This window comes from Stegodyphus dumicola, chromosome 10, assembly GCF_044657685.1.
Source record: "Stegodyphus dumicola isolate Sdum_Otavi_A_Nest chromosome 10, ASM4465768v1".
In the NCBI taxonomy this organism is placed as follows: Eukaryota; Metazoa; Arthropoda; class Arachnida; order Araneae; family Eresidae; genus Stegodyphus; species Stegodyphus dumicola.
The window spans coordinates 161,804,030-161,825,916 of record NC_140777.1 but is presented as its reverse complement, the minus strand read 5'-3'; the positions used below and the strand labels follow the sequence as shown (position 1 = coordinate 161,825,916).

Sequence of the window (21,887 nt, the reverse complement as noted above, 5' to 3'; positions counted from 1 at the left end):
TAATTTGTTAATTTGAAGTTACTTGTATTTCTAAGCTTATCTTGAGATTAAATTTATTTTAATTATGTTCCTTAAATGATCACAGTTATTTTTTAACTTTTACCGATATTGTAATTTGAATACTATTTTTGTTATTGAAACACCCATTTTTTTATTGTTCTGTTTATCTATTAATTCATCAAAAACACAAAGGGAATACTATTTTTTAAGCTTGTAGAGACATCAGGTTATTTTGAAGCAGGAGATGTGAAAAATGAGCAGTGCCCTCGCTTAGACTCGAACCTAGACCCCTTGAATACATGCCGAGTGTGCTAACTGTTACACCACGAAGGCATGCAGAAAGGAGGGAGAAAATACCTTATATACCCCCCTTTTAAAGAGCAACTGGGGATTAAGAAACCTAATCGCCAAATCCTGGTGGTGAAAAATCATCATCCACCACCCTCTAGTTTAGGCGCCACTATAGAGCCATTAGATTATTTTAAGCAGGAGATGTGAAAAATGTGCAGTGCCCTCACTGGGACTTGAATCTGGACCTCTTGAATACACACTGAGTGCTTTTAATCAAAAAGCTTAATGCTTGTGTGTGTGGGAAAAAAAAAGTCTTTTATATGAAAGCATAAAATTTTACTAATTAAGTTAGAATCTGAATTTGTAGTTTTTGAAAAAATAAAATAATATAACAAAACATGTGTAAATTTTGCATAAACTTTCAGAATCTTTCATTGTAAAACTAAAATACTTTAGAATTATATTTATCTTTGTCTTTTTTTAATAGATACTTCTATCAAATGTTTCTTAATTCTATTTTTGCAACTGATAATTTTGCAAAGCACATTGCTTAAAAAGGCCTAGATTTCCTGAGAAGACTGTTATGGTGTCTTAGATTCCATAATTTTTAATATTTTATGTTTATTAGTTCATATTTTCCAGCATTTTGTTTTATTAAAATAAAAGAGCAACAGATATTTAATCATTGATTATTTGAGGCAAAAAGTTTTCATAAAATCATATTAACTTATATATTTTTGTATTTTATTATGTATGTGTTTTGATTTTTGTCGTTCTCAGCTTTTTTTATAAACTACTTGAACTGTTATAAAACATATGCTGTAATTTGGTAATATTTTATAGATGCTGTTGTTAGAACTGTGTACCACAAATATCATCATCCAAAAGAAGTATTAGTCTCAAATGGTGTATTGAACAGGTCAATTAGTTTAGCAGCTGGAAAAAGCATCCCAGGCCAGAGTCTTTCTGACTCTAATAATGCCCAGTTAGTGATGCTCACTTATTAAAATATAATATAGTATTTTACAGTTGTATCTCCATATTATCTCTAATATCGAAATAACTATACTTTGTAAATGATTTTAATGCAAAAGTTATGCATTTATTATTTATAGTTATATTTGATGTTTATTTTAAAGCAGTAACATTTTTTATAAAAATACGTAATTCGCTTATTTATATTAATAGTTCAATATAATAATTACGTTTTTGAAAACTATTTGAAAACAGTTTTGTGAATGTGCCAAAGTAGTTAATATAAGGTATAACCAGCATCTGCTGATACTCGCCCAACAATACAGTTCATGACTTTACTTTATTATGAGCATTGCAGCAACCTTAGAAGCTATTCTGGATTTTGCTAGAAAAATATGATTATTTATTTATATATTTATTTTTTGCCAAGGGAGGGTGGGGCTGGATTCTTTTTTTTTTTTTTAATTTCAAATTCAGAATAAATGGAGCAAGCACATACCTGCATAGTACTATTTCTGTGACCTTTTTCCTGCATAAAATTCATCTTTGCATTTTGCATCATGCATTTACTATATTCTGCATTTTGCATTGTACATTTACTAGATTTACTGATAAATGAACCAGAGCCAAACATTACTGCCAGACCGACATGTGATGTTTTATGAAAATGTTTTGAATACTCCATTCTCATGCAGTGAAACTGTACATGATAAAAGATATATGCTAGAAATATAACACTAACAATTGCAAACAAAGTGTAAGAATAAGAACTAGGAACTAATCGGCAGGATTCATATGAAAGCAGGCACAAGTTATGTGTAATAACAATGTGTTTAATATGATTTTGAATGCAACTGCAAAAGAATACCTGATGCAAAGGTGGGGGCAGGCTTGTTAACCACTTTCTTCACTGTCCTAGAAAACTCAATTATTTCCTTTTCCCCTCCTCCAAAGATAAACTTAAAAAAACCTACAAAACTGGTTTTAGAAATGCTTCTTTCTTCCTTTCACCAGCTGTCAAGACCTATTTAAAAGTCAAGCAACAAAAGTCAGCATTGTATTTGCAAGTTTTAAAAGGACTAGTTTCGATGGTTTTACCGAACTATCATCCTAAGCTGCCAAAGCGCAAATGAACGAGATAAGATATAGTAAGGTAAGATAAGAATGGCTAGACAGGAGTTAAGCTACTGGTGCCATCTATTGATGAAACGAGAACTAAAACATAATTTTCTTAAAGACTGAAGGCAAGGATGTTATGGAATTAGGGCTGTTAACAAGAACACAAAGATTTGGCATCAGTAGCTTAACTTCTGTCCAGCCATTCTTATCTTATTTTATCTAAGCACTATATCTTATCTCATTTATTTAGTGCTTTTGAAGCTGAGGATGATGGTTGGTAAAACCATCGAAACTAGTCCTGTGAAAATTTGCAAATATAATGCTGATTTTGTTGTTTGATGTCTAAATTAATATTTGTTCAGTATGTTATTTTATCTAATCTATTTTGAAGTTTATGCCAAATCAGCTTGAACCATCTACTTGTCACATTCAAGAATGTTGATTAGTATCACCCTGTACAGGAGAAAAAATTCTTTTGGGTTTCCTGGTCTGTTAGCTAAAAATTAATTAAAACAATTCATTAATAGCATCTTTTCAATTGAGCAGTAGTTCGTATTGTAATGCCTGTTAAAAGGGAGATGGAAGTACATTGCTATTTCCCATCTTTTTAAGTGAACTTTGTTTGATCATGATACAAACCTACTGTGGAGAGTGTGGGATCAATTATGCTGCATTTTAGGGCTTGGAAAACATGAAGTAACTATCCTCTCTTGGGGGAAAGGTTCCAGGCTGCGTTTAACCCTGATGAGTATATTTCATTGCTGAAGCCTGATGACACTTTTCACATTGACAAATCTGTCTCAGGGGGAATGCTGAAGGGGTTAAACTAATCTGCTAATGTCAAAACGTTATTTCATCTCTGGAAAAGCATCCCTAGATATTTGGTGGCGTATCTGTGTTTGCTAGCTAATGCCCAAGTATTATACATCAAATTGGTAATTTTTGTTGGATTTCACTTAGAGAATCTTAAAAAAGACAAATCTAAATAACTGAAATTTTGAGAATCTGTTCTTTAGAATGTCAGTAAAAATACAAATCAATTTATCAATTTTATTCTTTTATTCAAATATTTTTAAAAAAAAAAAAAAAAGAAGCCTTTTTTTTTTGTGACATTCATTTGTGCACTGAATACAAACTCGAAAATTTTCTAAGTATGATATTTTATTAAGCGAACATTTAAAATTTTAAATGAGGAAGCTCTGCTATCTTTTTTAAATAGCTGAACTGTAATAATGCCAGTAGCAACAACAGAAAGCAATATAAAAATATGTAAGCTATTTTTAGAATTGCATTGCTTATTACCACTTCAAAACTGCCCATTTTTAAAGTGTTCTTGCGTTTGGGTCAAAACTAACTTGAATAACCAAAATTAAACATTGAGAAATATTCAAGATGTGCATATCTGCTTAAAAATACATTCTATAACTATATTTTATAAAAATAAATATATTCACTAGATGTCATTTAAAATACATTAATGAATAAAAGTAGTGTATAGGCAGACCATAAAATTTTTTATTTGTTTAGTTTTATACATAATTTAATTAAATGTCAAAATGGTATTCACCAATAAACTAACTCATATTTTTACTTCATCCTGCCTTATTTGGCGCTTACTTTGTTGTAATAAACCTGCAGTTTTTTGGATATGAATTCAAATCGTATTTTTTGGAATTTTTTACTAAAGAACTCTACACTCAGTTATTTTGTGTCTAATTAACATTTAATAATCTTTTATTTAATGAATTTGGAGCTGAAGTAAAATTTAAAAGCTAAAATCATAATCATTATGTATGAGGATTTTGTTTGCTTTCTGGCCTCAGATACTTGAAAAAAGAGATATGTCATTGTAAAATAATAAAAATTGATTGGAAGTTTTGTGCTGAAGTAAAAACTGCTTCAAATTTTGTAAATTTTAAATTTCCAAATAAAAGCGAAGCAATATCAATCTAACTCTACTGAAATATAACAATACAAACACTCCAAATACTGTCTTCCCATGCTTTCATAATTTCCACAACCTCATTAAGTGAAACAACCATTCAGTTTGATATTTGTGTGTGAGGTAAGTGATTACAGTGGTGTATCCTTTCTGACAATTAAAAAAAAAAAATCAAGTAGCCGAAATAAAATTGTTATCAAATGTATTTTTATTCCATTTTATTTGGAAAAAAAATCTTTTTTAATGAGGAAAGATGTGTTATTTTTTGAAAGTTTTGTGAACATATGACATTGACCAGGTTCCTAAGTAGGCACCTGAAATGCCTTAAATTTGACCAGGGAAAGAAGATCTATTCCATCTGTAGGAAATGTAATAGTGATCATTTCACTCCCAAACATCTTCTGACCTGTTTCGGACTTGTAAAAGAAGATCTATTGAAAAGATCTAGCTTCCTTTTGGATTTATTGAAGGTTCTTGGACTTGTGGATCCAGTCTAGCCTTAACCTTTTTGCGACGGCACACCTTTGTTTAAGACGCTCGTGCGGGACGGAAGGGAATCGAAGGGTAGCCACCTTACAGGATGGAGGTTTTGGATCACTAAGCCTAATTTTATAAAAAAATCAGAAAAAAAAGTTTAACCTAGCATCGTAATTTTTGGTATCATTTTAGATTATTACTTGAGCTCTTATATATGTTAAAATTAGCACTTAATAACGTTTTTTTCTTTATTTTACATGAAAATATACTTAAAATGTTCCTTATCTTGTGAAATAATTTTCGGAAGTGCTATTTAAATTATTCCAAAGTTTCAATTCATAAAATCCATCAATAAAGCCTAAAATTGATAAAACAACACAATAAAGACTATTTACAGCAAGAAGTAACAAAAGTAACAAAAAGGGAAGAATTGGAAATATATCTGAAGGCAATGCGAAACATAACAATACTTCACATACAAACCCTAACATAGTAGATGAAAAAAATAGAATAAAAAAAAGGAATTGGATATAAATCAAACACACGAATGTTTTCATTAGCACACAGTGATTTAAAGAGCTCACCTCTGTTTACGCTTTCTCTCCCCCCCTCGCAAGAGCTGATGAGTAAAATACCAAAGTCAAAGCAGAATATATCAAACTCAAGGTCAGGAGCCTAAAACTGTGTTCATTTCAAAAGTAATGGACATAGGATGCCATCTAGTGGCCTTCAGAAAAATGTTCCAGCTTAAAATGCGTATACACATCATCTGTCATCTGAATGCAATCTCTAGTGGTGCGTGGATGGGACGCCCCCCTGTAAGAGACGTTCTTAGGGAATGTGTGTATGGGACTCCCGTCTTGAAATGGTTAATAGCTAGCCAGTAACACATTTCAAATAGAATTGGTTTACAAACATTTTCTGCAGTTATTTTAAACATCTTGTACTTATGATTATGTATGGATATTAATGTTTAAGCAATCCAATTTCTTTTTGGTTCCTCAATTTTATTTAATGTTATACATTAGAAAAACATTTTTGCTTTATTTGAAAAAACAAACATTCATACCTAAAATGGAGAAAATTAAGAAGTTATATATAATAACTGCTAAAATTTATTTGCTTTTAGAAAAAAGTAAATCAAATTTATTATGGCTTTTAAGTTTGCTAAATACAGTATGTTTATGTTTTGTATTTTTTCAGAGCTTTGGCATTTCTTTATCCATATGGTGCAACATTAAATGTTGCTAAACCTGCAGTTGCTGTGTTATCAACAGGAAGTGTTTCTTTTCCTCTAAATCGTCCTGTTTGTGCCTTTTATCAGCATCTTGTAAGCTTGTCTTCTTTATTTATTTAAGTAATTTGAATGTACATAAATATTAACATGTGTATAAGTATTAACATGTAATCAAATGTAAGAAAGGGCTGTTAAGAATCCTGTGCCTAGGCTGCAGTGATTTAATTAAACATAATTATAATTCAAAGGAAATACTCCTATTAAATTAAGAAAGCTAAGAAAGTAAAATAATTACAGTTTGAAGTTAAAAAAAATTGATAGTTCAAAGTTTGCAATCCAGATATCTAATATTTGGAATGATCTAAAATCCAGACCTCCAGACCACCAGCAACTGTTTAAAAAACTTTTTGTATGCTTAATGCTTCACACATGAATATTTGGTATTTTTTATAATTTTTTTTCCAATGGCGGGAACTTGCCTATTTAGCATTAGCCACTTCTAAGGCCATAAATGGTGGCCATTTCAATTGTGCAGGCATCTAATAGGTGGTCACCATTGCCTACTATAAAGGGACTGACATTTACAAACGTACTTCTCCAGAATTCGAATCTGGGCCCTTTTTTACTGCAGTAGGCTACCCTAACCACTATATCATCTAGGCGGTATATTTTTGTATAATCAAACATGAGGACAGTCCGGATTCTTATTTTCTTTTCAGCACTAAATAAAACACCACCATGTTGAAAAAACAATTATTTATTAGCATAAATTTGTATGATCAATAATTTGGATCCATAGCCACCTTTTTTCTTGCCATGTATCTCAAATTGAAACATTCTACATCAAAACTTCACTGATTTTGTACCTACTGAATGACTTATATATATAACACTAACCTGCCAAATCATTTGCTATTATTTTTTGCTTTCATCCCCACATGACTATCAATATATGGTAGCTTGCAAAATAACTTACACAGCAATTTCTAAAACATTTTTAAGATATCAGTAACTGAATACCAAACAGCATCGTAATTTTTATGTTGATATTATGCTGGGCAATGATTACACACTTCAGTCAACTGTTCTGCACTGTGTAGTGTTGAGTTTGTTGGCAAGGAGAAATTTAACAGAAATTACTTTCTATATGCAAAAAATAGATTTTGAAATTATACTTATAGGTCAAAAGGTTATATTTAGGCTTGTTTGAATTAAGAATAATTCATTTGTTATTAAGATAAGCCCTGGGTGGGTGAGGTTGCATCTGGCAGAAAAGTTTTAAGAATTTAGGAAAGCTCCAAGCAACAAAATTAAATTATGGCAAAATGTTTAAATTTGGGAAAGGTACTGGAATGCACAATTTAGGGGTGGCAAAATGTTTAGAATTCACGCTGGTACTCGGCAGCAGAATTTAGGACCTGCAGTGATTGCACCAGGCAGCAACATGTGTAACCCTGCCCTGGATAAGCCTAAAGTATATGCAGGAATTTATTTATTCAGGACTGAGATTCAGGACTTAAGTAAAAGTGGGAAATAGATGTAAGTACATAATAAATAATTAAACTAATATAATTCAGGCTTAACTCCTTAGCACATGATAGAACCAAGATAAAATTTAGCAGAATAACACTTCTTTAGTCGCCAGTCTCATGGTATATTACCAATAGTGTATAGCAGATGCTAGCTAAGCTTTATGATAGCTGCAAATTTGAAAACTTTAAATATTGCAAACAAAATGCAAAATTTTCTAATTAAGGAATTTGAAAAGAAGTGTGGAGAAGTGGTAATAAATGAAGATGATATACAAAGGCAAAACTCCAATTTGTAGTATAGTTCTAAGTTCAGAAAATATTGCTAATGTTAGTGAAGAAAATGACAGAGAGATTGTTGAGAATGAAAAAAATTAGATTGACGTTTAGTGGGCATTCTCGACATGGAAATTACAGGATTTTAATAGCAGAATTTTGAAACTAATCAAGAATTAAGTCCTTCTATAAAATTAAAGAGAAAGTGTTAGCATAAAAAACAAAGCCAAAACAACATAAACAACTTATATTGAAAGAAATTTAAAGCAAACAAACAAACATTGAGCTTTTGTAACTTTTGATTCTTTTAAAGTCATAAATGATTCATTATTTCATAAACAACTATTTCTTTTTCTTATTTTAAGTTTTATAATTTTTATATGTTATCATACTAGATTTAAACTGATTATCTAGATTTAAACTGATAATCCGGAATTGCAAAGACCTGATGCATTCAGATCTGTATAGGGTATTTTAGCAGTCCTGTAAATTTCTCATTGAATTAACAGTGTTATTGGCTTTTGTACTTTACATAAGTTCAGTTTTTACCTAATTTATGCATAATTTATGATAACATTATTCATTTAAAGAGAATTTCCTTTCTAGTCATCCAGTGGAAAAATGGTAGTTTTGGGATCTACGCATATGTTTTGTGATGCTTATATTGACAGTGAAGAAAACTTAAAAATTGTTGTAAGTCTTTTTTTTCATTCATATGAGAAAGCAGTTTCTCTCTTTTGTTTTTATTTTAGGTATCAAATAAATTTAATTGAAAGTGTGATTTTATTTCCATTGGCTAGTTCCATTATTTTATTTGATATTTTATACATTTTTGTGTTCTGTTCAGTTTTGTGTACACTATATTTTATGCACAAAACTGAGTAAAGTAAACTTTATATCTGTCATTTCAGAAAAAATTCCATGTTTGTGATTTGGTATTAATTTAGGTTTTTGTTTTATTTCTCTTCCTAGGATTTGGTATTAATTTAGGATTTTGTTTTATTTTTCTCCCTAGAATGTGATTTTCAACCATTTAACTACTACTGGCTTGCAGTTAAATACTATAGATGCTGAGGATCCTGAGGTATGGTGAATATTTGATGCTAAAAAATGCATATTAATGATATGAGTGCAGGTGTCAATCATATTCATAAAATTATTCGACTTTTTAAAGTCTTCATGAAGAATTTAATTATTCCTTTATCCTTGTCAATTTAAAAAAAGGGCTGGTTTTTTTAAATGATGTGCAAAAATGTGAAATAATTACATACATTATGTAACAGTATTGTACTTTATATTAACTTATAACAATAACTAAACATTAATAATTTATTCCAAGCATATACAAATCTCTTATATATTTTATCTTTTTAATTTGTTTTATTGTTTTAGTTATTAATCTCTTTATTGAAAACCAGCAAAACAAAACTTTCTTGTAATATAATAAACTATTAAATCTTGTAATTTAATATAATATTTATCACATGAAATTTCAAGTGAAACCTTCACTAGAATAATATTGTTGATGTGTACGGGTTTGTTATGGATTGAATGCACACAGAACCTATGATAGTTCTAAAATTTATTTTACCAAACTAAACACTTTACAGTTCTAGAACTTGCCACAAAAATACTTGTACAACTCATCTCAGCATCACAGACAACAATCAGTAGTCATGTTTCAAACTACTAAGAACTTAAAACACAACATAATGCGAAGAGCATCTAAAACAAGAAGCTCTCTTGGATATCTCAATACTCCGAATTCAACTCTGAATTAAAAACTGAGAAGCTGATTCTCTCTCCAGTCTTATATAGTTCTCCTCCGGCCACCGAAAAATCTCTACCACCTTTCACTTCCCCAATTTACTGGAAGGTATATATGGTTAAAGTTACATATGGGGATCAACTACAAAAATGCACAATTAAGAGTTATACTGGGACTGGACAAAATATTGCCAAATATTTGGAAAGTTTGGTAACTTTTGGAAAAATCAATGCAATAATAAAACTATAATTTCAATAAATAACATAAAACAAGTCAAATACTAAATCAATAAACAAGTGCATAAATTTACAAATTTATATACAAATATGACCATGGTCTTAGTATACTATTTACATTATATACACTATGGGGATTACGTTTTATGGTCATACTAAGGAGCTAGCCTATCACAATGAATGACCTTAGGCTTAGAATTTGACGACTTGATCATTCAATTTGTTTAGGCCTGTGTAAAGACCATCCCAAGGTGACTGTAGTTTAAAAGACATTCCTTTCTGTTTAATTCAGATTTCATAACCACACTTTGCGATCTTCATTGAATTGATGTTCTTTAGATCTGTCATATCAGGTCTTCATCTTCTCTGTCGCCAAGTTTACTAGCTTTCATGCATCACTTCAAACAATGTCGGGAGATCTTTGATGTCCTCCTCAGGCGATGAAGGTGCATCCAGAGGGTGGCAAAACAAGAGATTACAAGGCAAATGAAGGACATGACTGAAAAGCATCTCGGTTGGGGAATGGCCGGTAGTCTCATGGACAACTGTGTGATAGTCCAGTGAGAAAAGAAGTAAAGAGTGTAGCTGATTCCAGTCCTGTGGATTTCTGGAAACCATTAGTGAGAGGTTGTTAAAAATGGTTTGATTAGACCTCTCTACCATACTATCTGACTGGGAATGTAAAGATGCCATTTGGGTTTTGTTGATGCCGAGTAGCTTGTAGAGTTCTTTAATTACAGCTGAGATAAAATTCCTTCTTTGTTTGGAATTTAGCTCAAGAGATTCTCCAAACCTGGAAATCAAATGCTGTATCATTAGCTGTGCTATGGTGAGATCCTCTTAATAGGGATAGGATGCACTTCAGACCATTTTGTGAAGTAATCAATGACAATGAGGATGTATTTGTTGCTATCAGCAGTACTTGGCAGAGGTCCAAGGATGTCAAAGGTGATACATTCATAAGGCACTCCTACATTGTACCATTGTAGCTTTCCTTGGTTGCAATTCTTCAGTCCTTTCTGACCCACACAAGCATTGGAAAATCGGCACCACTGTTGCATGCCAGCCTTTGCATTACTCCAGTAGAAGTGCTCTTGAACTCTATGCAAAGTCTTCATTATTCCGAAGTGGTCATCTGTAGGGCTGTTATGTAGTTCTTTAAAGACGTCCATGATCCAGGATTTTGGAAGTGTCAGCTGCCATCAAACTGAACTGTGTTTCCATCATTTGATTCAAACTTCCGGTATAAGACACTATTTTGAATATGGAATGAGTCCCAGAGAGCCCAATATTGTTTTGTCATAGGACTATAGACTGAAATGTCCTGTCAGGTAGATTTCCTATTTGAAGTGTCCATTAAATCAATTATGTAGTTAAAGTCCGTCTTCCAAGTAGTCTTCCCTGACTTCATTACTCCATGGGTCTCAATCAAGTAGTGTTGAAGTTCTAACTTGAATTGTGACTAGATTAACCAGCTCGTATTTCTCTTTAACCCTGGAACAATATTGGCAGCTTTCTGGGCAGGGTCTTCCAGACAGGTCATCAGCGATTCTGTGAGACATTCCTTTCCTATGACAGATAGTATGTAATTTTCCTGGAATCTCTGTATCCATCTTGCTATTTAGTCTTTGGGATTCATGAAATTTAACGATGCATGATTTGTGCAAAGTAGGAATTTTCTGCCATAAAGATATTGTTGGAAATGTTCTACGGCTTTAAATATGGCGAGGAAGTCTTTTCTGCTGACATAGTTATTCCTTTCCAGTTTAGATAAGCACTTGCTCCTGTATGCCACCACACGTTCTTGACTTTTATTTCTTCTGACAAAATAGCACCAATACTTTCATTGCTCACATCTGTATTGAGAATGAATGGTTTGTTGAGCTGAGTATACACTAGGATTGTAGTAGATGGTAAAGCTCTCTTCAGTTTATTAAATACATCCTCACATTCTTTTATCAAGAACTTTTGCTTGCTGTCTGTCACCATGTAAAGGGGTCTTGCAATGGAAAAAAAGTCCTTTGTGAAGTTCCTGTAGTGCAAAACCCCAGGAAATTTCTCACCTGATGGGCATTTTTGGAGCATCTTCAGTCCTTAACTGCCGACATGTTTTCAGGATTCATACACACACTTTAAGCAGAGATGACATGTCTGAGGTAAGTCACTTCCTGTCTAAATAGGTTACATTTGGCAGGACTTAATTTTAGATTGGCTTCCTTCAGTTTCTGAAGCACCTTTCTAATATTTTCTAAATGTTCTTCAAAACTTTTCTCGACGTTGATGATATCATCTAAGTATATTAGACAGGCTTCATAAGAAAGACCTCTCAATACGATCTCCATGGGGCATTTGAATGTTGCTGGCACTTTACATAATCCAAACAGCATCACCTTGAACTGCTAAAGTCTTTGCCTGATAGTAAATGTTGTTTTACCTTGGGCATCAGGGCTTATCTCTATCGGCCAATATCCACTCTTTAAATCAATTATCAAAAACCACTTGCTTCCAAAAAGAGTGTCCAGAACATCGTCAGTTCTGGAAAGAGTGTAGCTGTGTTTCTTCATGACGTCATTTAGTTGGAGACAGTCAATGCAAAATCTAGTTGAACCAAATTTCTTTCAGACCAGAATCATAGGAGATTCCCACGAACCTGCTGAAGGCTCGATAACATCACTTTCTTGCATATCCTGTAGAAGTTTCCTTACCTCTTCTCCTTTAGCAATCGGTAAATGTCTTGTATGTTACTTGATTGGTGAATCCCCACATCAGTTCTGTGCTGAGCCAAACTGGTTTAACCAATTTCAGAAGAAGTGTGGGGAAAAACATCTTGAAATTCTTGAATGACATGTTCAGGAGCACTCTTCTGTTCTTCACTTAGATGTGCATTCTGCAATAACTCTGATATTAGGCTCTCCGAAGACACAGACTCTGAAGGACTACTGGTTCATTTAATGCAGGTCACCGGAGTACATACTGCAGCTAATTTGCCTTTCCTAATGACTTTTGTCTTATTGTGTACATTGGAAACTCTCACCAGGATGACGGTTCTTGATAGGTCGCTGAGTGGTGAGGCTACAAGTACTCTTTGCAAAGTGTTACAGTTCTTAAGATATTCCATTATCCTAAGAATGGATTCCATTCCACACTGGAAATTTCATGAATTCGATTTGGAGGACAGGTTAAACTCCTTCATCTTTAATTCTAAATAGTGTTATGTCCTCAGAGGTGGAAGGCGTTTATTATTTTTAAAGCCCAAGAAAAATTGTACTTCTTAGAAAGTCTGATCTGAGTATGCAAGATTTGGTAATATTTGGTACAGATGCCGTGTGATGGTAGGCAGCACTCCCAAACTTGATGTTATTTCACTTTCTATCAATTTCAATTTTATCACTGCACTCATTCTGGAGGGTAAACACAGAGCAGATGAGTTTTGCTTCAATCTGTGGAGCTACATCTTTCTGGATGATGGAAACATTGGCTCCAATATTGATGGTCATACTGCAAGGGCTCCACTGATATGTCCCATGATGAAAAGTCCATTACAGCCACCACTCATTGCAGAAATCTGAAGTGCTTTAAAATGGGTTTCTCCATTTTTGGCAAACTATGCTTCGTGAGATAGCAACTAATTTGTTTTTTTTCTGTCCTTGATGGGGAGCAATCTTTATTTTCCATGCTTTGGGATTCTGCAGTTTCTTTGCATGTAACGTTCACCAGCATAGGTTCAGCTTTTTAGGATTGGTTTGTTAGAACTCCTATTCTGCCTCAAGGCATTGATTTGCCTTGAGTTAAGTTGTCTAAACAAGCAGTCACTTGATCCACTGTCTTCTGGACTTCAGGAACTATTGGTTGGTGGTCTCTATGAGTAGCTAGCTGGGCTGCCTCGAATAACATGGTGTACTGTAAAGCACTTTTAAATCCTTGACATCCACCATTTGCAGGACTTTCTATATCTTAAGATCTCTGCTGCCATCGATAATGTACTGCAGGGATAGGTTTTTCTCTTGTTTCTCTAGGGCAGTTCGAAAGGGTGCGATGAGACAGCTTTTCAACAATCTGTGACAAGCTGTTGAAGTGTTTCCGTTGGTGAGATTTTAACTGAAGCCTGCTGTAGTCTTTTAAACACTTTTGACCCAAAGTGCAGCTCCAATACACCAGATAGAGCTTTGAAGCCTAGCTTCTGGTTTTCAGGCAGAATTTGAAGGATATCCACTGCATCTGCTCTAACAGAAGCAGCAAGATGGCAGGCTTTAGGTTTGGAATCCCATCCATTTGTGTTTGCCACTATAGAGAACCGCATCTTATACATTTGCTAGGAGATCTTTCCATAGTATGTGGCTTTAGAGGCTTAGAGAGCTTTAGAGAGGGTTGGGATGACATATGCTTTAATTTAAAGGCATTAGAATTGTCATCAGATGTTGTTATGAATTTATTTAAACTGTCATCTTTCTTTGTGACAGCAGCAGAAACTCTCTCATCAATTTGTTGTTAAACGGTAGAAACTTTTTTTTTATGGCAAAAATTCTTTCTTTGATCTGTTGTTCAACAGCAGGAACTCTTTCTTGAATTTCTCCACTCATGTCTGTTCTGCCTTCCATAGAAGAAATTTTTCATTTCCTCTTGACCAATTTTAGTCTTATCTTGACTAATGTTCATCACTTCTTTAACGGAGTTGATGGCCCCTTCCATCTGTTCTTGGCCCTGCTTTATCTCTGCTTTAACAGATTCTTTGCCTGCTTTCATGTCTTCTTTGAATTCAGCAAAGGCTGCCACCAACTATCTTAACTGCTCCTGCATCGCTCTTGTCAGTGTTCAATCCCATTTCTGACACCAAAAATTTTTGCATGCGTGCGGGTTCATTATGGGAAGAACAGAACTGATGATAGCTTGATAAAATTTATTATGATTCTGAAACTTTCCACAAAAGTACTCTTACAGCTTTTCTCAGTATCCCAGAGCAAAACCAATACTTACATGTCAAACTACTGAGAATGATAAACACAATGCAATGCAATGCAAAGCACATCTAAAAGGTGAAGCTGTCATAGACATTTCAATACTCCAAAGTCAGCTTTGAATTAACAACTGAGAGCAGATGCTATCTCTGATCTTATATAGTTTTCTGGCCACTGAGAAATCTCTAGTACCTCAAAATTACACTTCTCAAAATTACTGGAACCATTTACAGTTAAAATTACATTAAGGATTAGATACAGTTTCAATTACGTGTAGGGCTCAAATACAGTTATTCAATTTCTGTACCAATTACAGTTATACATGCACAGTACAAAAATATCGCCAAATGGTTGCCAAGTTTGGCGACTTTTGTCGATTTCTCGCCAAATTTTAGTTACTGAAACCATCATTAGGTTGGCAATATTTCGCCAATTTAGCGAGATAGTCATTTACTCAATGTTAAATAGATTTGCTCCTGTAATCTTATTTTCCCAGCAGAGCTTCATTCCTTTAAAGCACATCATATTACATTGCACAAAATACACTGTAATTTTGCATGCAATTTCACTAAAATAATTTACATAAATACAAAAATTCTTAACAATATAAATTATTACTTTTTAATACGTAGGTAAATTGAAACAGTAGTGATATTTGAACATTTGTAGGCCATACAATATTTCTTGGGAAGTGTTGAAAATCATATCACTGCACTATATTGATAGGCATCACATTAATAATTCTTTTTATGATATGCTTTAAGCCTAGATATTTACTTCAAGCCAGCATTTGGATTATTCAAATAAAAAATATAATGTATTAGATGACACTTTATATACTGCAAGCTTTTTCTTTTTAAAGAAAATACTCACTTATTGATTAGTGTTGTTAAATGCATTCATAAAATGAATGTTATGTTTTTTATATAGCTCTATGTCTTAAAATTTTAACTAAAATTTTTTCCATCCTCATTTCATGAATTTCTTAATTGTAAATATTAAAATTTGACAACTATATACAATATGAAAAGTATGTCTCTAGTGCTTAAATTTTATGAATATGTCAATAAAGCATTTTCTGCTATAAAATTAATTTGCTTATGCACTAACTTTCAACAGATATCCGATTATCATATGATACCTTCAATTGGAAAGCTAGCAGAGCATTGCTTCTCGTGTCTGCAGGAGTGTGATGAAATTCCTAGTGATCCTTCAGTGCTATATCGCAGTACTCTTTTTCAATTTGATAACAAAGTTCTGCCAAAAGTTTTGAGGTATGTGAATTTTAAGTATTTTTCTAATATTGTCTTTCAGTAATTATTTTTATATCTTCTCTTAAATATATTTTTTTAGGGGGGATAAATTAAATTTAAATTAAGAATATAACTGGCAAATGTTTGAATATTATAGTGCTTATAAGGAGCTGAATATGAAACACGAACCTTTGAAATTGATAATGCCAAGATTTGAGACTCCACTTGCACCTCTTCAGCCTGCAGTAAGTAAATTTGTATATATGATTTAATGAATAATCATTCTTTTTTATAATCTCAGTGAGCTCATATGAGACTTGTATTAAGTATTATATTGAAGGTCTGTCTGCCTTACTTTTGGGAACACAGTTTAAGTTTTTATTGATTAACTGCTTAATTTTTTTAATAAATGCACATTTTTGCTTGAATTAGTATTCTGTTATATAAATACAGAAGAGAAAAGAATATTTACAGAAAAAAAAATTATGTATTTTGGTTAGAATCTGAATTTGTAAATGGAAAATTTCAGTAATTTATGTACCCCATATAAAAGGGTTGAATGTAAAATAAACAGGTAGTTTTGTAAGCGAAAAATGAAGTATATGAATGTTTGATATTATTAATGTATAATATCAGTCATTCATGTACTTTATTTCATAATATGTATAAGTCATTAACTTTATTATGTTCTTTTAAAACAATTTATATGTAATAATATATCCTAATGAAAAATTTATCTTTTTCTACAATAAGTAATATGAAATTAATATTTGCAGTGTATAACTACATAATGTATCTTTTTGCATTTTTAAATTGCAATATTCTTTGCTAGCCATCCAAATTGCAGTTAAGAATGCAGCTGATCAACATGGAATTGCTTAATAGATAGAGCACATTAACAAATGAAAATGATTAGCAGTCTAGCACATAAACAAATAATGGCCATCCGTAATACCACTTAGAATCACTGTTAACCACTTGCACTACGACTAAACTTCAGCCGTGTGCTACAATATAACAAGCGGTAAAGTGTCTCATTTACGTCGCTCCGCATCTGCGAGTGCAATCCAGAGCTGTAACTCGAGAAATAAACAATCTTGTTGTTAGGCGACGTGTGCACCACGTCATTTTCATTTTTGCGATAAATGCCTATCCACATGATGTTCACGTCGCTCACAGTTTGAGACAAAAGCATCTCGACGTATGTGGCATGTCTTTTTTAGTGCAAGTGGTTAAAGGAAAGGACAGTGGATAGGTTTTCCATATGGAAATAGTATTTCTTCCTTGTTTATATTTAGATGTAATAGAGTATGCTTTAACCCTTTGATGCGCGCGATATTATTTTTATAATTGTTTTAACTAAAAACTTTAGAAATTCAAATAGAGTCATTTATTTGTCTCTATGTCTAGAATAGACATAGAGACAAATAATATATGAAATAAAAAAAATCTACTCTTGCCCATTGTTTTGTGGGTAGTGGTTGCACTCTGAAACCACTGCGCATCTAGGACTTTGAAACTTACCTAGGTAGTAGGAAAAAAAAAAACTTACCTTTTTCCGTGCGCATTTCCAATAAATGACGAAATTTACGAATTTAAAAAAAAATGCATGTAAGAATTGCATAATATATATATTTTTAACATTATTTTATAAACTAAATCGTCAGAAAAAATTAAAAAAATAAACATTTATGTAATTTTTCTATAGCAGTGAAAGTATAAGTACCTACATAATAAGGATGTTTGGCTACATGGATTAAAAAACTCAGTAAAATAAGGATAAAAAAAGACTCAGTGGGTTTTTTTTTTTTTTTTTAATTTCAAAGAACAAATATTTTTTGTGACACTGTTCAAAGTATGTTTTGTTTTTTTGGTACATGCATAGACCCACATTGCACGTTTCACACATGTATCTTCTTCTATGATTTTTCTTCCTTGTGCTACAAAATGTACACTGATTGGATCTAAATTTGATCTATGTCCAGCATTATTTAGTTTCTTCCTTAATCTATGTCCAGCGTTATTTAGTTTCTTTCTTAATCTATGTCCAGCGTTATTTAGTTTCTTTCTTAATCTATATCCAGCGTTATTTAGTTTCTTTTCATCTGGCACATGAAATTTGTGTTTTTTTTTATGTTAATGGGGGGGGGCTTGGTCTTTTTGGCTTTGGTATGGATCATTCGTTTTCCATTCATACTTATTTTATTCGTATTTCATCTAAAAATATTCAGAAAATATTTTTTATTTAAATAAAACTTTATGCAATTTCTATTTTTAATTACAGCAAAGTATATTTACATTAAATTTAAACCACAGGAAATAATTTATAAAATTAGAATACTAGCTTGGGGAGCAAGTGTGTTGAGGTCAGAGAAAAGTCTCTGGAAAAGAAAGACCTTTTTACTGGGCAGGTGCATGTATTGTTTAGTAATAAAATAACTCTGTGACTTCAAAACCCCTTATCTATATCCGGGTAAAAATTAACATTCTTATTTGAGAAGCAAGCAAACGCCATTGTGAAGAGCAGTGGTTTCAAGGCGCGAGTACCCGAGCCTCTAGAGCATTGTGACACAATTAACAACAAAGTGCAGCTGCTTGGACTGCAGTATCCCCAAATGCCATCAAATGTCTCTTCAACTCTATGCCTCACTGTATAGCAGCGATTATTTTTGCTCATGGTGACCACATTTGTTAGTGATAATAGCATATTCTGTCTGTACAATGTACCTGAAGTTTTAATGATTTTATCTTTGTATCATAAGAATTCTGTTAAATAAACTTAGTTGAATTTTGTCCTAGTTAATGCTCAATTTTAATAGTCGATAACTTACAGATATTCTTCAATACATTTATTTAAGTCTAGTATTTAAATTATTATTATTTATGTTTGCAAATTCCAACTTGATTTAATTTTAATAAAAAGAATTTAAGGAAATTATTCTTATTTATATAAACTTAAGATAATTTATTTTAAGGAATGACATGAAATGTTTTATGAATTATGTATTAGCATCTTTATGTATTTAGCTTTTTATTTATATATCTGACTTAAAGTACATAATAGTATATCTTGATTTTTTTAAAGTGTATTTTATTAAATTATAAAATATATGCTTAATTATAATAAAAATAATTATTTTGAACTAAATGTTTGTTTCACAGTATAAATTTTGTTTATCTTGATTTTTATTAAAAATAAAAATATATGCTTATTGATGATGATATAATCTTGAAGGGGTATGTTTAAATATACTGAAGGAATATGTTTAATAGTTATTAAAAAGGAAATTAGGTAATTAAAAATATTTTATGGTACCAATACATTTACAAAATGTGTCATATCATTAGATTAAAGAAGTCCAAACAAATTAATCTGTAACCATTTGCAATAGATTTTATTCTCCAGTATTGTTTTATACTCAATTCAAACAACTAAGACAGCATAACTAGTAGTTTACTTGTATACTATATTAATTATTTACTATGTATACTATATTAATTATTTACTATGTACTAAGATATTTTTCTTTCTCGAATAATGGTGATTCTAGAATCTTGAAGCACATTTAAAATTTTGTATATTCCTACTGGCTCTCTATTCAAAATAAATTTGACCAAATGTTTTTTAATTGCAAATTTATGTATGTGGATAATTAGTAATGCATATGTCATGTGAGAGATGCTGAATTCTTCTCATATTTGTTTGAAAATTAAAATTAAAGCAATTATATGTGTGTTTATAATACTCAGTCTAATCTGGTATGTGTATAGGGAAGGAATGATAACAAACTACTTCTTCTTTTAAAATTATTTGCAAATCATATGCGTGAATTAAAATGAATGTGCAAATACATATTGTATAAACACAAATTTTTACTCAATACAAAAATAGAATTCAACTAGTTCTGTCTGATTTGACAAAACTGCTTCTCAAAATATTTTGAGTTTGAGGAATTAGTTATTAAAATTGAAATGTTATATTTATATAAGTATTTTATCCCTATTCAGTTAGCTACTCTATCACTTAATTACCCAGTAAAATGTTTGTTAAATTATTTGAGTTCCATTTCTGAGTTAAAATGCTTCTTAACCAAACTTCTGTTTACTGAAACAGTGGAGAAAAATAACATTAAATTAAAAACAACAATCATCTCATTCTTTTAAATAAACTTGTTTTCACTGTATTATTCTTTAGCCTTAAATGCATATTTTATCATGGAAACAAGTGATCTCAACTTTATATGCAAAAATAATGAGCCAAGAAATCTGTGCCAGAAAACAACTTTCATGTATACTTTTCATCAAATACTGGCATAACATAGCTGCTCTTAAGAATTACAAGAAAAACATTTGAAAGACCAATCATTATTTCATGTAATTTAATATGTATCTTGCATATAACATGACGCATTTATTTTTTCTTTCAGTTGTTAATACTATTTCCTTTGGGTTATATGAATAAAGAAGTATTAAGATGTCTTTCTCACTTTATTTTGGATAAACTGGGTTCTAGTGTACTAACCTAAACTGTGCATTTTATCATAACATTTTTTAACATAGGTTTTCCCACCATCTTTCCGAGAACTCCAAAAACCTGCACTTGAGCTTTTTGATTTAGATGAAGCTTTCAGCACTGAAAAAGCTAGACTTGCTCAGCTCACCAACAAGTGTACAGATGATGATATTGAATATTTCATCAGAGAATGTGGAGATGTCCTTAATGTTACTGACAAATTGCCCAGTAATAACCGTGATGGAAAGCATATTTTGGAATATATTGCTTCTCAAGTTGCTGAATTCAAAAAGTTGAATCATGGTACTATGGACTAAGGGTACAAATATTTAAATTCTATGGAAATAATAATGTAATGTATATTTTACATTTCACTATGATTTACTGGAGTATTTTTATATCCTTTGTTTAAGCTATATTTTTATAAATCTAGTCACGCAATTTCAGACTTAAATTTTAGTTTAATGTAAAAATTATTTAATTTTATCTCTTGCCTGTGAATAATTAATTCTATCTTGGGGCAGTGACTAAATTTGCAGTATTTAAATTATCTTAGAATAATAATAGCCCCCTTTTTACATCTTAACTCATATTTATTTAATTTTTTTGTACTTAAATCATATTTTTACATGTCTAGTCATATAAATAATGGATCATATACATTGATCATAAGATCATTTAAATTTTTCTTTAAATTATATGAAAGTTTATTAATTAGCTCACTGTCTCTGAATAACTAGTTTTAATTTGGATTTATGATTTACAATCATAATTACAATAGCTTCCCAGATGCAGTTCCATATTAATAGTAGATGAGATGAGAAATAAGGTATACATATAGTCACTTATATGTATAAGTCACTTAATATGTATTCTAAATTTGTAAAATTTCAACTGAAAATATATATATAATTCATAAATGCAAATTTATATGAAACCTAAGCCAAAAAGAAAACTCAAAAGTGATATCTATAAAATGTAAATAAGATTCTTAAAAGATGTTTCACAAAAGTAGCTTTGAGCTTTTTATACTCGAAATATTGGCTCTAGATAATTGCTTCTAATTGCATTCTTAAAACCATTATGCAGAATTTCTAATTTAAACATTCTTAAAACTATGAAGGGAAAATGTAACTTTTTATACGGTTTCCTCACAGTAAAAATTAAAGTCAATATATTCACTATATTAAAAAATTTTCTTCTTATAAGTGCAACATTTATTTATCTTTTAAGAACAAATTTATTAATTAAAAAAATTTTGCTTGTTTATTCTTAACTCCTAAATTTACTGATTGTCTATGTAGATGATTAACTTT

General features: G+C 31.4%; 1 protein-coding gene across 2 annotated transcripts in view; it reads left to right on the top strand.

Moving 5' to 3' along the window:
- The window catches only part of LOC118201991 (intraflagellar transport protein 52 homolog), a 76,737-nt gene that overhangs the window by 24,543 nt on the left and 30,307 nt on the right, over positions 1 to 21,887 (top strand). The window contains exons 5-11 of one of the 2 annotated variants that reach the window (XM_085825784.1): positions 1,135 to 1,276; positions 6,008 to 6,134; positions 8,453 to 8,539; positions 8,862 to 8,930; positions 15,925 to 16,079; positions 16,216 to 16,303; positions 20,619 to 20,890. In XM_085825784.1, coding sequence (XP_085681910.1) covers positions 1,135 to 1,276; positions 6,008 to 6,134; positions 8,453 to 8,539; positions 8,862 to 8,930; positions 15,925 to 16,079; positions 16,216 to 16,303; positions 20,619 to 20,888 — 938 coding nt within the window. In that variant the 3' untranslated portion in view covers positions 20,889 to 20,890. The remainder of the gene's footprint in view (positions 1 to 1,134; positions 1,277 to 6,007; positions 6,135 to 8,452; positions 8,540 to 8,861; positions 8,931 to 15,924; positions 16,080 to 16,215; positions 16,304 to 20,618; positions 20,891 to 21,887) is intronic. The other variant, XM_085825785.1, reaches the window with a different exon arrangement.